The 14,428-nt window shown below is 35.8% G+C and overlaps 2 protein-coding genes and 1 long non-coding RNA gene across 3 annotated transcripts in view; 2 read left to right on the top strand and 1 right to left on the bottom strand.

Annotated features, from left to right (window-relative positions):
* The window catches only part of LOC134666183 (uncharacterized), a 428,204-nt gene that overhangs the window by 331,532 nt on the left and 82,244 nt on the right, over positions 1-14,428 (bottom strand). The window lies entirely within an intron of this gene.
* LOC134665510 (AFG3-like protein 2) overlaps positions 1-14,428 on the top strand; it is a 229,025-nt gene that overhangs the window by 185,755 nt on the left and 28,842 nt on the right. The gene's annotated exons all lie outside the window — the stretch shown is intronic.
* On the top strand, positions 401-3,425 carry LOC134671036 (uncharacterized). The gene is made up of 4 exons (XM_063528838.1): positions 401-1,144; positions 1,243-1,320; positions 1,675-1,828; positions 2,544-3,425. Exons 1-4 carry the CDS (start codon positions 401-403, stop codon positions 2,723-2,725), a joined length of 1,158 nt encoding a protein of 385 aa, XP_063384908.1. The 3' UTR covers positions 2,726-3,425.

The raw sequence follows: 14,428 nt of genomic DNA, 5'->3' as shown, positions 1-14,428 counted from the left end.
AAACACGTAACAAATTAAACGACACTGCTGCGACAGCAATGCGGCAACGAAACTAGCAAGAGGTACTTTATCAAGGAATTTACAATGACATCGCCCGCCTCTATGCTGCAGCAGTAACGTTGCAGTAGTAACGCTGCTATGGTGGGCATGGACATCGCTCCAAATGTAACCTTTATCGTTGCCATGTTACTGCTGAAGTGTTGAGGACCCCCATGTTACACGAAAATTATAACCACTTAACTAGTGCACTGAACCCTTATACAATATTTATACCCTATTTGATGGCGAACGTTCAATAACTAATGTAATTTAAACGATGAAGTATTTTCATCGAATAGCCTATAAATATGAGACACTAATAGCCATCCTCAGTATCTTGCTCGACTTTGCACCAGCCGCTATGACGGACCAAGTACGCAAAATCTTCACTAAACGGGCTACTGTGTGGCCTCACGATTACCGAACAGTTCGAGCGTATAAGTACTTCAGGAGTTCTTACTTAATCTCTGCTATTTTGGGCTACAATTTCTTTCCTTTTACGATTTTCAAGTCGAGATTCGTTATAATTATATTTACAATTTACGCTTTGTCCGTGTCCATTGGATTTTCATATCTGGTACTGAGTTATGTGAAATACCTAGACCGTTCGCCATATGTTTACATAGCTGCAGAATACATCACTACTGTAATATTGCTGCTCTTTATGAATGCTGATAATCGAGCTCAATTTTTAAGGAGCCTAGAATTTATTGATGATAAACTCCATGTTGACGGGTCGTATTACTATCGAATACAGAAAATAACTCAAGTCTTCGTTATAATCGTTATACTTATGAGATTTTTTTATTCAATGGCTGTATGCTTTTCATTCAGATTGAACTGTGACGAATCTCCTATAATCGTCTTCACCTCAGGATTCATTTTAATTGCCGTAGACGCAAACCAAATACCACGTTTAATAACGTTTTTCATGATCAAATTTAGGGTATCCCTTCTGAGGAATAAAGTGGAGAATTTGTTTCAAAATATTGGTATATCTGTAATTGACACAAAAGATAAAAGAAAAAGTCTCCTTTTATGTCAAGATATTTATGAAGATATTATTGACTCTGTCAATATCATCAGCAACCAAGTCGATCCTTTCGTGAGTACATTATTATTTTATAAAGTTGATGTTGGTACTGCCGTTATTTATAACGTTATATACGTGTTGGAGTAAATTATATGCGTCTTGTGTTACAGTTCCTGTTGAGTTTGGTTTGCAGTTTTCCCAAGATAATGCTTCTATTGTACAACATAATTGTTCTTCAAAAAAGAGGGGTAAGGCTCCTAAACTTCGATAATTGGTTTAGCCTGAAAGAAATAAAGTTAATTACAATAATCAAATCATTAATTTTTTGTTAAATGGTCAAAGACTGATAATTACAGAATATAACATTACTTAAGTAAATAAATATAACCATTCGTTGGCGCTTACGATATTAACGCCCACCCGGCGGCCATAAGATACCTTTTGCCGTGGAACTTCACATATCTTTACTATTTCATATCTAGTGAATCTCTGTTTCATTTCCCGAATCGCGCCGTAGCTCATTATTTAGAGGTGACTTCAGACACGTGTATGTGATCATTACAATCTAAGAGTCCAAATTCCAAACACATTGCTATTTTCAGGTGCCGATAATTCACTTGGTAGCGCTCGGATTGGAGGCGATGCAATGGGCTCTGATTCCTTGTCTACCGGGAATCCTGTTCGAGATGACACGAGCGCATGTTGACAAAATGAAACTATTCCTGCTGAAACACTACAAAGATAGTACGCGTAACAGTAAGCATACATTTATTCATTAAATGTCTTTTCGTCTGAACTACGTCTAGATTTTCAACCTATTTGTGACCCTTATATGGGGTACCTCATCATCATCATCATCATCATCATCATCTCAGCCATAAGACGTCCACTGCTGAACATAGGCCTCCCCCTTATGGGGGGTGAATGCCATAAACGATTGGCAGGCGGGTTGGCGATCGCAGTCAAGTATACCTACCGAATTTGAGAGACGCGAGACGCTGCTGCCCGTCCACCGGTGGTCTTGGACGTAGTTTAGGGACATACCCGGGTCCCTACTTCGGTGTAATCTTCTAAATACTTAAACTTCGACAATTGATCTATGAAAGAAAAAGTAAGTGAGTAAAGTAATTTTGAAAGTTTAAGTAGGTATTTAGAAGATTACACCGAAGTAGGTACTCCATATAAGTGTATTTTTGAGTAGAAGGAATATTATTCCCAACATTGCAGTAATCTGAATGACTTTAAAAAGCGATTGAGTTATTTATTCGAAATGTTTTTGCAAATATGTCGCACAATAGGATTAGGGCTAATCTCGAAATCTCCAGAAGAGTCCTGAAATTTTACGTTAATTAAAGGTCTCTTTTTCATGTCCGCACTAACTATTTGACATTGGGGACAATGGGGACTCAGATATTTCGATTAGACCTAATCCGATTGTGCTAAAACTCAAAATGTCCCATTTACCTTTTAGATTACCCTATCAAAGCGGAAATAAAGGAATTCCTGGACTACATCGAGATACGGCCATGTCGCTACTTGCTGTACCGGTTCATTCCAGTGGACCTGTCGCTACCAGTCTGCTTGTTCCATCTTTGCACCACTTATCTCATCGTCATGATACAATTCTCGCATCTGTTCGATGATGCTGCCTAGATTGTAACCGATTGTATTTAATATCTGAGAGACCGACCTTTGCTCGGAAAACATATTATAAAAACTCAAAAATGCGCTTTTCCCAAAGATAAAACCTAGGTAGATCGATTTTTCGCCCCCGAAAACCCCCAGATAGCAAAATTCATCGAAATTGTTAGAGCCGTTTCCGAGATCCCAGAAATATATATAATAATATAAATAAATATACAAGAATTGCACCTCGTGAAACCCCCGGTCTCCGCAATCATAGGAAAAAAATGAATCTGAAAAAAAATGTATTCACTTATTAAATTTACTTACAAAATTTACATCACGGAATAATCTCTATAACCAAAACAGCGTTAAGATTAATATAAATAGTAGATTTACCTATATAATATTCTTCGTAGCTACTTTCTTAGGGTTAACATATTTTTATATATTACCCATTGGTACATCTTCCGTTAGAAATGTGGTCTATAAATTGATAAACAATATTGACGTTTTGACATCAAACTGTACTTTATCGCTAGGTTTCTATGTCAATATTTTATTGAATAGCTTTGATATATCACGTTTAGTGCGTAGGCAAATAATAAAATAGTTTTTATCGAAGGGTTGATCTATAGCATCAAGGTAAGGGGAAGTATGCTGAGTCAACAATAGTTTGTTGGATTTCAATGTGTTTGTCGTAGCCTTTATTTTTATTTTATTAGGTACATTAAAATTGCATATCTATGTACTTAAGGTTATTTACATTTTTTACATACAAATGTAACAAAGCTTTGAATGTCAATGAAGATGTCGAGTAATAAGCTTAATAAACTTATTTACATTTATGCCGAAATAAATAGACAAGTCCAGGTGTACGCTGTGTGTGTGTTTCTATTAAATATAATATAAGTAATTATGTATACGTAGATATTTATTATGAACCGTGTAAGTAATTTTAAATGTACATAATGATCTATTTGTGATATTAGTTTGATATTCGTCTATTCTTTCTCACATAACTTAGGCAGTACGTAGTAGGTAAGTAAGTAAGTAAAATTTAGAAGTAAACACCAATTTACACCAATAATTAAAGTAAATTATAAAATTATCGACTGTATTGCAAACGAAACCATCGCGGAGTGACATCAGTTAGCATTGTAATTATGCCCCGCGGTCACTCGCAAATGGCCACCGCGTTACATAGTTGTTGCTTAATTAATACCAAACTAAAGCTACATATATGCACAAACTAAAGCTATACATTACTACTAAACTATTGGTATATCAATATAATTATACTAATCGTATACTAACATTCACTAGGCGGGCGATAATTTGTACGCCTCAGTAAATCGGTGTTTTGATTTCTGGGACATGCATTGCGGAATTTGAGTAACTTGGTCCTTAACCTATTTAGTTGTGTACGGTCTAATTAGTTTGCATTGTGTATACATTTGTGTCTTTTTTCTACTCTTAGACATACCTCATGAGATAAATATGCATCTACAATAGGACCAAACACAGTCTAAACGAGCCTAAGTATTATTTATACTTCGTTTCTGAATACGGCTGCATATTTTCGCATAGTTTCTATTCGTTGTGTACATTCGATAGCTTAATACGTGCAAGGACGTGCAAACGGCACAAACACTACGTAAAAAATATCCAGAAGACACACTTAGGTAGCCAAGATTAGGAAGCAAGGCGCAGGCAGGCATTTAGCTGCCACAACGGTAAGTATTTTGTGATAAGAAGGCCTTGTTTTTATCGATATGCCATGTCATTCCTCATTGTCATCTTGCAAACATTGACAGTTTGGCCCTGGCTTCACCGCTTGTCCTACAGTAGCAAAATGGTAAGCACGCTACTTTCTATCACATTCTCGAGTCAAATAAGGGCCCAGAAGTTATCCCCGTGAAATCCTTTATTTAATCGCAAACCCCGCTAGTCATTAATTCACGTTATTTTCTACATATTTGCTTTAGCTAATTCGATGGACCTTACGTACTCTGAATTTTTTATGACTAGGTAGGTGCGTCAATTATTTGCTCAATGTTTGCTCATTAGATAAAAGCTTTTAAAAGCTTGTTTGAATTCCGTATTTGTTAGTATGTATGTGTAATAGTAATATTGAAATAATTATGTAAATGCATGAAGACTTATGTTATTATTATTAGACTTATTAGAATCTACATGCGCAATGACTGGATGTTTTTAAATCGTAAAATAGATATCAACGTAGGTTAGGTAAGTCCAAATCGTTTTATAGCGTATTTTAGATACTTGAGTCAGTTAAGATAAAACGTAACTCAAGTCACAACAGTAATCTCATTGCACCTCCGGCGTCATGAAATCGAGAAACGTTTCATCCGATAAGTCTGGCTGCCGTCAGAGTCCTATCTTTGTTCCGTACTTGTAACTAAGGACCTACTACCGGTCTAAGTTTCAAGGAGTATTCTCAACTTCATGCGCACCTACTATTTGCAACTGTTTATGTAAGCGAATATAAATATATTATAATAAGTATGTAGGTACTTTGTTTTAAGCCTTGAGGACATTATACAAAGAGGCATACAATATCATGTACCTATGTTCAATTGTTCATGATATTGTATGCCATAACAAGGGAAGCAATGCCGAGCAACATACTGATTCCCGATCTCTACTAATATTCACACATCTGATGTATTCCCGTTGACGTTCTTATTATCTTCTTCTTCTTCTTAAAGATGATATAAGATGTACCTACCTATGTATTCTTCTTAAAGAAGATGTCTATCTAACACATCTTACTACAACTGATTCAAGTGTGAGTTAAACTTAGTGAGAGTAGTGAAACTAAATGTTAACCCGCGGTATGGGCTAAAAGCCAGCTGCAGGCTAACATGCATTATGTATAACTTTTTACAAGGTGCCTCGAAGAATGCAATTTGAAACAAAGTATCAAGTTTAATGCGATACTAGATTAAAATGTGAAGCGAGAATCGCTATAACTATATTTTCATTATAATGTGGATAGATAATCAGTTAGTATTTCAAATGAACTTCTGTAACTTCCACAGGTAGGTACAGTAATTTTATTGTTTTATATAATACCAACGATCGGATGACGGTCGTAACAGAAAACACAAAGCGGAACCCTAATTAAAACTTAATCCCGGGCATTTTTCTAATTGCTTCCATTAGCTAATTCCTCTTATTATAATTATGGAGTTCAGAGGAAAATATTTTATTACAATGTAAATTAAATCCAGGCGTAATCCGTCAGAGCGGCGTCATCGAGAACAAAATGGAAGATAAATTCAAAATGGCCGACACAGGTGCAGGGCGGGAAAGTCTTGTTTTTTTTTCGACATGAGCCGGGCTAGTAAAAGCTTGAAATACTTAATCAGACTTTTAATAGATTAACTAAATCTAATCCTGTTATGTTTGCTTACCTCACATTTTTTTTGGTCCGAATTATAGGTACTTATCGAGTAGGTAGGTACCTATATATAATTCCTTTATTATTTCAGAATTCTGTAAATATGTTTTAGATCAAAAAGCTTTCAAATTCAGTTAGGGATCTCCAAATCTTTTTAACTGAATTAAATTTACGATTAACTAGCAGAAACCATAAAACTCATTGAGTGCTCAATCGTAAAGCGAATTTCAACGCTATTGCTCTCACGATCTATTCACACTCACACGTTTTATGATCTTTAAAACAGAGACTATTGAGAGAGTTACACCTTTTAAAACTTTTATATAAAAGATTTTGTCATGTTCATTTTTTTTGGTCACACATCCTTTCTTATAATAATTTACCTACATAACATACTTATCTTATTATCGAATAAAATATAATACATGCGCTTGAAAGGAATCCAAAGGATTATACCTACCACACATTCCCGAGACCAAAAACGAAAAGGTTGGGTCGAATTGGTAACGATTTACGTTATAAGTTCAGTTTATTATTGTTCTTGCATGAAAGCAACGTATATGAAAACGTCTCTGTTTATCAAAAGGAAGCGTAAAGCTAGGAAATTAGAACAATAATACACTGAACTGTAAATGGGACAAAATATGTCTAGATAAGGATAGTACTAGTACAACATAGCGGAAACCCAAGAATGTTAACATTTAGAAATATGGCACTATTTCTGAAAATAAGTCAAGTCCAGTGAACTTCATATGACATTTTGATCTCCTGATACACCCTATTAAAGGGATCCTTGGTCTTAGTGACCTTTGGATCTCATATTGGCATTTTATGGCAAAATATATGAAGGCTTCCTCCTAAGTATCCGTTTATTTTTAATAAATTATTTATAAATTCTTTCCTTTAGATATTCTCACTTAAGAGATAAGAGATAAGAGATCTTTATTTGCATACCATAGTACAGATGTTATATACATGGACCCTGGAAAGGGTGTAGCAAAAATTGGTGGTTAACAATTTCATAGTATTGGTTATTATTACTACTGACTTATACTTACGTTCGATACTTATACATTTTCTAAATTGCACTTCTCTTTAAAGTAATACTTATACATTTCTAAATTGCACTTTTAAGTTTAACAGCCTCTTCTAGTGAATACTTGAATCTTATTACCTATAGACAAGGATTACTACATTATGTTATAAGTACCTACTTATTACTTTTTGTATTAATATAAAATATGTTATAATATAATACAATTATATTTATATTATATGCTAAGTTACTATTTATTTATTACATTACATAGTATCATCCTCCATAAATTCGGCTATTGAGTAGTAACATTTATCCATCAGCATAGTTTTAAGGCGGTTTATGAAGTTGGGGTCTGTTTTTAAATAAGTGGGGATTTTATTATAAACATTTATGGCTCTGTAGTATGGACCGTTCTTGTATATTTCTAATTTAGGCTCCGGGAGTTCTATGTAGTGTTGACGTCGAGGGTTTTGACAGAATTGGAATAAATGTAGGTTTTTGCGGACAAATGTTGCTACTTCCAAAATGTACAGAGAGGGGAGGGTCAGTAAGTTAAGATCTTTGAAGTGTGGTCTACAGCTGTGGGGTGGATGTATATTTACTAGGATCCTGATACATTTTTTCTGCATGATGAAAACGTTTTGAATGTCGGTGCTGTGGCCCCACAAGAGAAGCCCGTAGCGTAGCCATGCGACTGCTTGTGAGTGATACGCCGCCAGCGCACACTCTAAGGTAGTGCTACACTTTAATACGCTGAGTGCATACACAAATCGGGCAAGTTTATTTTTAATTTTTTCTACATGTTTTTTCCATGTCAAATGGCTTCTGACTTCTCTCTAGCGTACCTCATGAATCGATAGTTATTCTTGTTTATTGTTCAAAAGTTATGATTTTATCGTTATTTGTCCATGACGATTTTACAATAGGCGGACGATGCCTTTGTCAAATTGTGTACCTGAGACCTAATGGCAGTATGTCATGTTATATTGGTAATTCAAATAATAATTAAGTACGTAATACTTCAGTTAGGAACGCGTCAGGCTTCTAGACATATGAGTGTGCTTAATTGTTGTTAAATTAATACCCCGTGGTAAAAGTCTGTATCATCCATGATTCCGATATTACTAAGATGTACAACTCCAGTAGCGTCAGATTTGAAAACCGTCCAGCTTGAAAACAGTGTTGCCAACTTGGCATAAATGGTGCCAGATCTGGCATATTTTCACTTGCTTTGGCACCAAAATTTTCCATTTAGCATCTGGCATATTTTTTAGCATAATTTAGTCTAAGCCAAGTTTGCACCAACTTGGCAGCAACAATATGCGCCATCGCCTTATGTAGTTCATATTTTCATACGAATTTTAACTTTTGTGGACAGGTGGACGTCGATGGTCTATATAAAGTTGGTCAAGCAGATCTTGTCAGTAGGAAAAGGCGGCAAATTTGAAAAATGTATGGGTTTTAAGTGTCTAATTTCAAGTGACATTTTAGCATTATTTTTAGCATATTTCAAAAATCTTAGGCATAATTTTGGCATAATCTAGACATTAGTCTAGCATTTTTTCAAAATCCGAGTTGGCAACACTGCTTGAAAACGTATGGTCATATCTAAGTGCGTAAAAATACAAACTAATTTCAATTTACAATTTGACCTACCTAGTTGTCTACATGTTACATAATACTAATACCGCAACATTAGATCCGAATGAACGCTCAATTTAGCCAGATCTTCATCCACTGAACTCGCCTGCGGCTGTGAGGTAAATTACCTAATGGATCCCTTACATTCAACATTTGTTTAGGTTACTGATTTACGTAAGTTCTCGTGATATCATGTTTCTGTAATACAACTGATTTTGACAAACGCGCAGCACCGATAAATATTAATTATAATATAACGTACTAGTTCAGTCAATGGCAGTACTTTTTGTACCAAGACTGACTGAAATAGCAAGACACGTTCGTAAGTTTCCGTGAAAATACGATGGAAAATAAATATGCACTACATCTGTAAGACAATGCTTGTCTCTCCTTGATGTCAAAAGACATCTTGATATCAACATATGATCAAGTTGTTGTATAAAGTTGCCTAAGGACAATAGAGGCGTAGGTGCAGCGCGTGTAAATATATTTTCTAAGATATACCTATGTATTTAATAATTGTAACAATAATGTTATTAAGCAGTAACAACCATTAAATGTTAAACAATAATGTTATACTATAAAGCAAAAAGTAAATACACACTATAGAATCCTATATATTTACATACCTATGATTATATATATCACTTTTATCGGTCTTTATTTTTCTTTTATCAATTTAAACTTAAAGTTACATGATGATTGCCACTGTGTAGGTTCTCTGTATTTAGTATTTAGTTACCTAGTGATCTCGTCTCATCTGCAATACATTATTAACAATGTGTAACTTTATACGCCGTGCCAATACCCACAATTTAGACAAATGGAATATTATTTCGTAATATTGTTTACATGTTAAATTCAATCCATTAGAGATAGTTTTGGTTAACATTAGACAAATTGTGCCCCAAGGCGACACTCCGTTTGATATGAAATTCTCCTTTCGTTGCTGACGATGCTAACAAGGGATTTCCTTTTACGATTTATGTTATAGGATTATATAGAACATCTTCAAAAGTGGCTTTTGATAATATTTTTTACTGTTGGCAATTTTAAGATCGTCCGGATTTATATTGTGAGGCATTTTAAATAGTAAAACTTTACCTATAAATACGTATGTCCTAACTGACTGACTCGTCATCAGTGCAGAGACGAAACTACAAAATCTAGGAAAAATCGAAATAACATAGAAATAAAAAATAGAAACATATAAAAATAGAAAAATCTTGAAATTTGCATATCAGGTTATATAACGTGTACAAATACGTGTATGTGTACAAGAAATAGGAAACGATTTAGAAAAAATCAAACCCTTAGAGGGTTAGGGAACAAACGATTTTTTTTTCTATTTCAGTTTATAATCCCTAAGAGGGTTGAAAAAGGGATGAATATTTGTATGTTGTACATGTCAGATTTAACATGAAGTAAATACGAATGGAATGGACTAACACGTCAAGTACAGACCAAGAACCAATAAATTCTTTGTATCTATCAGAGCTAATTTAACTTTATTCTCGTTGAGGGCTTTTGACAATAAGTACATGAAACAGGAATTGACAATGCTCCTACAGTATCATTTACCTTAATAATTGTATTGTTAGTTCAAAACATTAGAAGTTGTTTTATTAACACTATTTTATTACTTAGGTATATCTGCCACACATTTTCAATGCAGTAGGGGAACTGTGTATAAGACGGGGACACGGGGTAAGACGGGGCCACGCACACATACGCCAAACCAGAAACCACACAAACAAACCACAACCGCCGACAGGACGCCATTTGCAAGTCGCCATTAGTCCGGTGTCAACAGCAGGCGAGAGTGCACACGTTTCGGAGCTACAGATTGAAACGTGTTTTGCGGTGGTCGCGATCTAATTTTTCAAGGCTGGATTTATACTCATAAAATTGTAAGTATTAGTTTGTGCTTATTGGTGTTTTAGAATCGTATTTAAGATATTATTGAGCATCGTTTTATGTGACGCTTGGCACTTGAATATTGACGAATGTTTTATTAATATATGTTTTTGCAAAATGGGTGTTCGAGGCAAGACGGGGCAAAAGTTTTGGGGCATGACGGGATAGTACCCCATCTTGCCTCATATAACTTTATGATTTTTTATGCTTGTGAATGCTTTTTGGGTAATTGTATTTTTGTTTGTGGTTCGTTTCAGGTAATTACAATGGTTCGAACTTATAAAAGAACAAAGTTTTGTACGGAACACTAAAAACTAAAAGGGGTGAAGAACAGAAGGGGAAGAAAACAAGTTGGTTCCTTGTCGTCCGCTGAAAGAGGGCAGACCGTCACAGTAGAAATTTGTTTTAATGCGGCTGGAACATACATGCCTCCACTCATGATTTTTCCTAGGCAAAGAATGAAGCCTGAATTATTAGATCATGCACCACCAGGAACGACTGCGGAATGTAATCAACGAGGCTGGATAAATACTGAGATATTTACGTCATGGTTTAAGCAATTTCTTAAATTTTCAGGAGCTACTCCTGACAAAAACGCTGCTGCTGGATGGTCACAGAAATTGAGATGCAAGTTATGTCGTCACCTGTGGCTTCGTGTTCATATGACACTGAAGGTATTTCTCTTCGAGCAGCTTGCCGCAATCTTATGTCTCATTTCCAAAATGCCTCTCCCCGTGACATTATCCCAATTCCAGCGGTTTCTACTGAGGCAAACCAACCGAGAAAGCAATACAGAAGGGGTAAAACTGCAATAATTACTTCTACGCCATACAAAACTGATTTGGAACACCATAAGAGATCAGAAAATACACCGGCTGATAAAAAATTGTCTAAAAAACCGAAACGAAAGGGCAAGAGCAATAGCAAGTGCAAAGGCAAAGACAGCGGCAAAGATAAAGAGGATGTTATATGTTTCTATTGCACTGATGAGAACCATTCATACTTGAAATCGTCTGAGAATTGGGTGCAGTGCCAGAAATGTGGCCGCTGGGCACATACAGCTTGTGCCGGAGTGGATGACGAGAACCCGGAAGAGGTTTTAATTTGTTTTTCCTGTGAGGAGTAGTAAACAGGGAAAGAAAATTAAGCCGACACGCAAGTACAAGCTAGACCCCATCTTGCCCCCACTTGACGTCCCCGTCTTATCCCATATGTGGGGCAAGACGGGTTTTTTCTACTGTTTGCTAAATTGTTTTTTTTTAGAATATGTTGATTATTGATCTCATTATAACTTGTGCCAAATGATAGTCTATTAAATAGAGAATGTGCCTTAAATAAATAATAATTGTAGTACTATAATAAGTCATGTCTTTTCGTTGTTCTACCTTAGCGTCCCCGTCTTATACACAGTTCCCCTATAACCGTGGGGTCACAAACGAGCGCGCTCTGTGCATGATAGGTAATAATTCTACAATGTGTTCAGTTGCGAATAATAAACAAAAGAGTAATAAAAATCCTCATAGCAAATATAATTCAATTCATAGGAAGCCATCAGTGGAGATGAAACAAATGACAGGCATCCATCCCCTTCTGCGATAGAGGCTAATGCTCATCACATTTGCACACCGGCGCTGTTGAAGAAAGAAAGATTATGGAGGTGGTATTTTTCTTTTCGCTAGGCAAAGTAGTATTTTGGCTACTTTAACAAAATCAAAAAATACTATCTCAGCTTTAAAATTATTTAGTGAATACTGGTATACTTTAGGCGATTTACACTACATTAGATGTACATCTATGTGACGTCCCACGGGTAAAGGTACGGGTTATGGCGGTTGGCGCTTACGCTATTATTAACGCCGCTCCAATATTATTGCGGCGCTATGCGACGTAAGCGCCAACCGCCATAAGGTACCTTTTGCCGTGGAATGTCACATATAGTGTACCCACACAAATGTCATATAAGATGTTTTATACAAATAGGTACCTACCGACTGATGGAATTTTTTAAAGTGTACGAGTGTTACTAAACATTAGATACTACATATTTCGTTTTACGCTCTCTTAACGTATGTTTCATTGAAACGCTGGTTCCATAGCTGATTCTGTTGGTGCAAGAGGTGCCATGCCTGCTCTGTCGGATTATCTATGTTTACATATTTTGTTACTCACAATTATAATATTATCATCTAATGCCAATAATCTTGATCATCTCAATTAGATTTTGCTATCTTTGAAGTGTGCAAGAGTTGTCGTATTGTTGGTATCGTACATTTTTCATATATCAAATGCCGCATCTAAATAGCGGCGACTTTATTATATCCCCCTATTTATACCAAACAAATATCTGCTCATATTTTAGACATGTATCTCTCAAATTATTTGTTTTCATCGACTGTAGCTCAACTGACATATACCTTTCGTGATGATGTATTTTGTCTCCTTTATTTGATGTTATTTATTTCTTCTCTGTTATATGTGCGTAATGATTGATATTGGTACTTATCCGTATGATTTTGCATGGTACGAATAATCAGTTAAGGAATATATTAAACCAGGATTATTAAAAAAAATGTCTTAAGTGAGACTTGACCTCACGACCACTGGATCACTACAGTCCGTTTTTTTAGCATTAGAAAGAACTTCGCAGAAGTAAGCTTGTGGTTCCAAATCCGGCACTATTAGGCACTGATCCCACCGCGAGCTAGTAAGCTATGAGCTATCGGCTATAAACACGAACAAAAGATAAGCACTCCCGTGTAAATAAAAGAGACACAGCGATATTTATAGCTCACCGCTGGGCGAGTAACTATAAATATCGCCGTGTCTCTTTTATTTACACGGGAGTGCTTATCTTTTGTTCGTGTTTATAGCCGATAGCTCATAGCTTACTAGCTCGCGGTGGGACCAGTGCCTTAGCGGTAATAATTTAAAGAAATTATATGTATTGACCATGCTTCATTAGATAATTCAATAATTATTAACAATTAAAGAGCCTGATAAAAACTGCTCGCTTGCTTCTGTGGAGTTCTTTCTAATGCTAAAAAAAACGAATTATAGCCCAGTGCTCTGCTATCTGAGCTACCAAGACCTCATCCATGGACAGCAAATATTTCTACCATATCGGCTTTTTAGGAAGGCACCCTAGCGACATCTATAACTATATAGGTACTTACCCTGAGAGTGTTACACTTCTTAAACAGCTACCGGACTCTTATGGTAACATTCCATTTCTAACCGCAGCTGCACTACCGGTACTGAACGCGTCGCTGTCATTGTCAATTTCCATAGTAAAATTGACAGTAGTGCAGCTGTCGTTGGAAATGGAATGTTACCCTTAGGGTAGATGTACATGCCTCCCCAAAAGTCTCATATGGTGGAAATACCGACATTTGTATTCTTTAAATCTGGAGTCACCTAAGATACGTCATAATAAATCAGGATAATGGTAAAAACAGGCTAAAGGCCTCGACCCCAACTGGAGGTAGTACCATAAGTCAACTTAATGTATCATTTTATTGCTTTCTCCTTAGAAATAATAGCATGTCTGAAATCGATAGTCTATCACATACGGGTATTCTTCGTTTCCTATAGTCTGTATCTTTAGGTAGGTACTTAAAAGGAAGTAAACAAACAATTTGTAAATTTTTAGGTAGGTATAACCGGCGGCGCGCTCATTCTTTCTTCAGTGGGTATAACATTATAAATACAA

This window comes from Cydia fagiglandana, chromosome 1, assembly GCF_963556715.1.
Source record: "Cydia fagiglandana chromosome 1, ilCydFagi1.1, whole genome shotgun sequence".
In the NCBI taxonomy this organism is placed as follows: Eukaryota; Metazoa; Arthropoda; class Insecta; order Lepidoptera; family Tortricidae; genus Cydia; species Cydia fagiglandana.
Note: the sequence above shows the minus strand (reverse complement) of the source record. Positions and strands in the feature narration are given on the sequence as shown.

Coding starts and splice junctions, on each gene's coding strand:
- LOC134671036 (XM_063528838.1), top strand. CDS start 401: ATGACGGACCAAGTACGCAAAATCTTCACTAAACGGGCTACTGTGTGG. Junction 1,145..1,242: donor GCAACCAAGTCGATCCTTTC/GTGAGTACATTA, acceptor CTTGTGTTACAG/TTCCTGTTGAGTTTGGTTTG. Junction 1,829..2,543: donor CAAAGATAGTACGCGTAACA/GTAAGCATACAT, acceptor TTTACCTTTTAG/ATTACCCTATCAAAGCGGAA.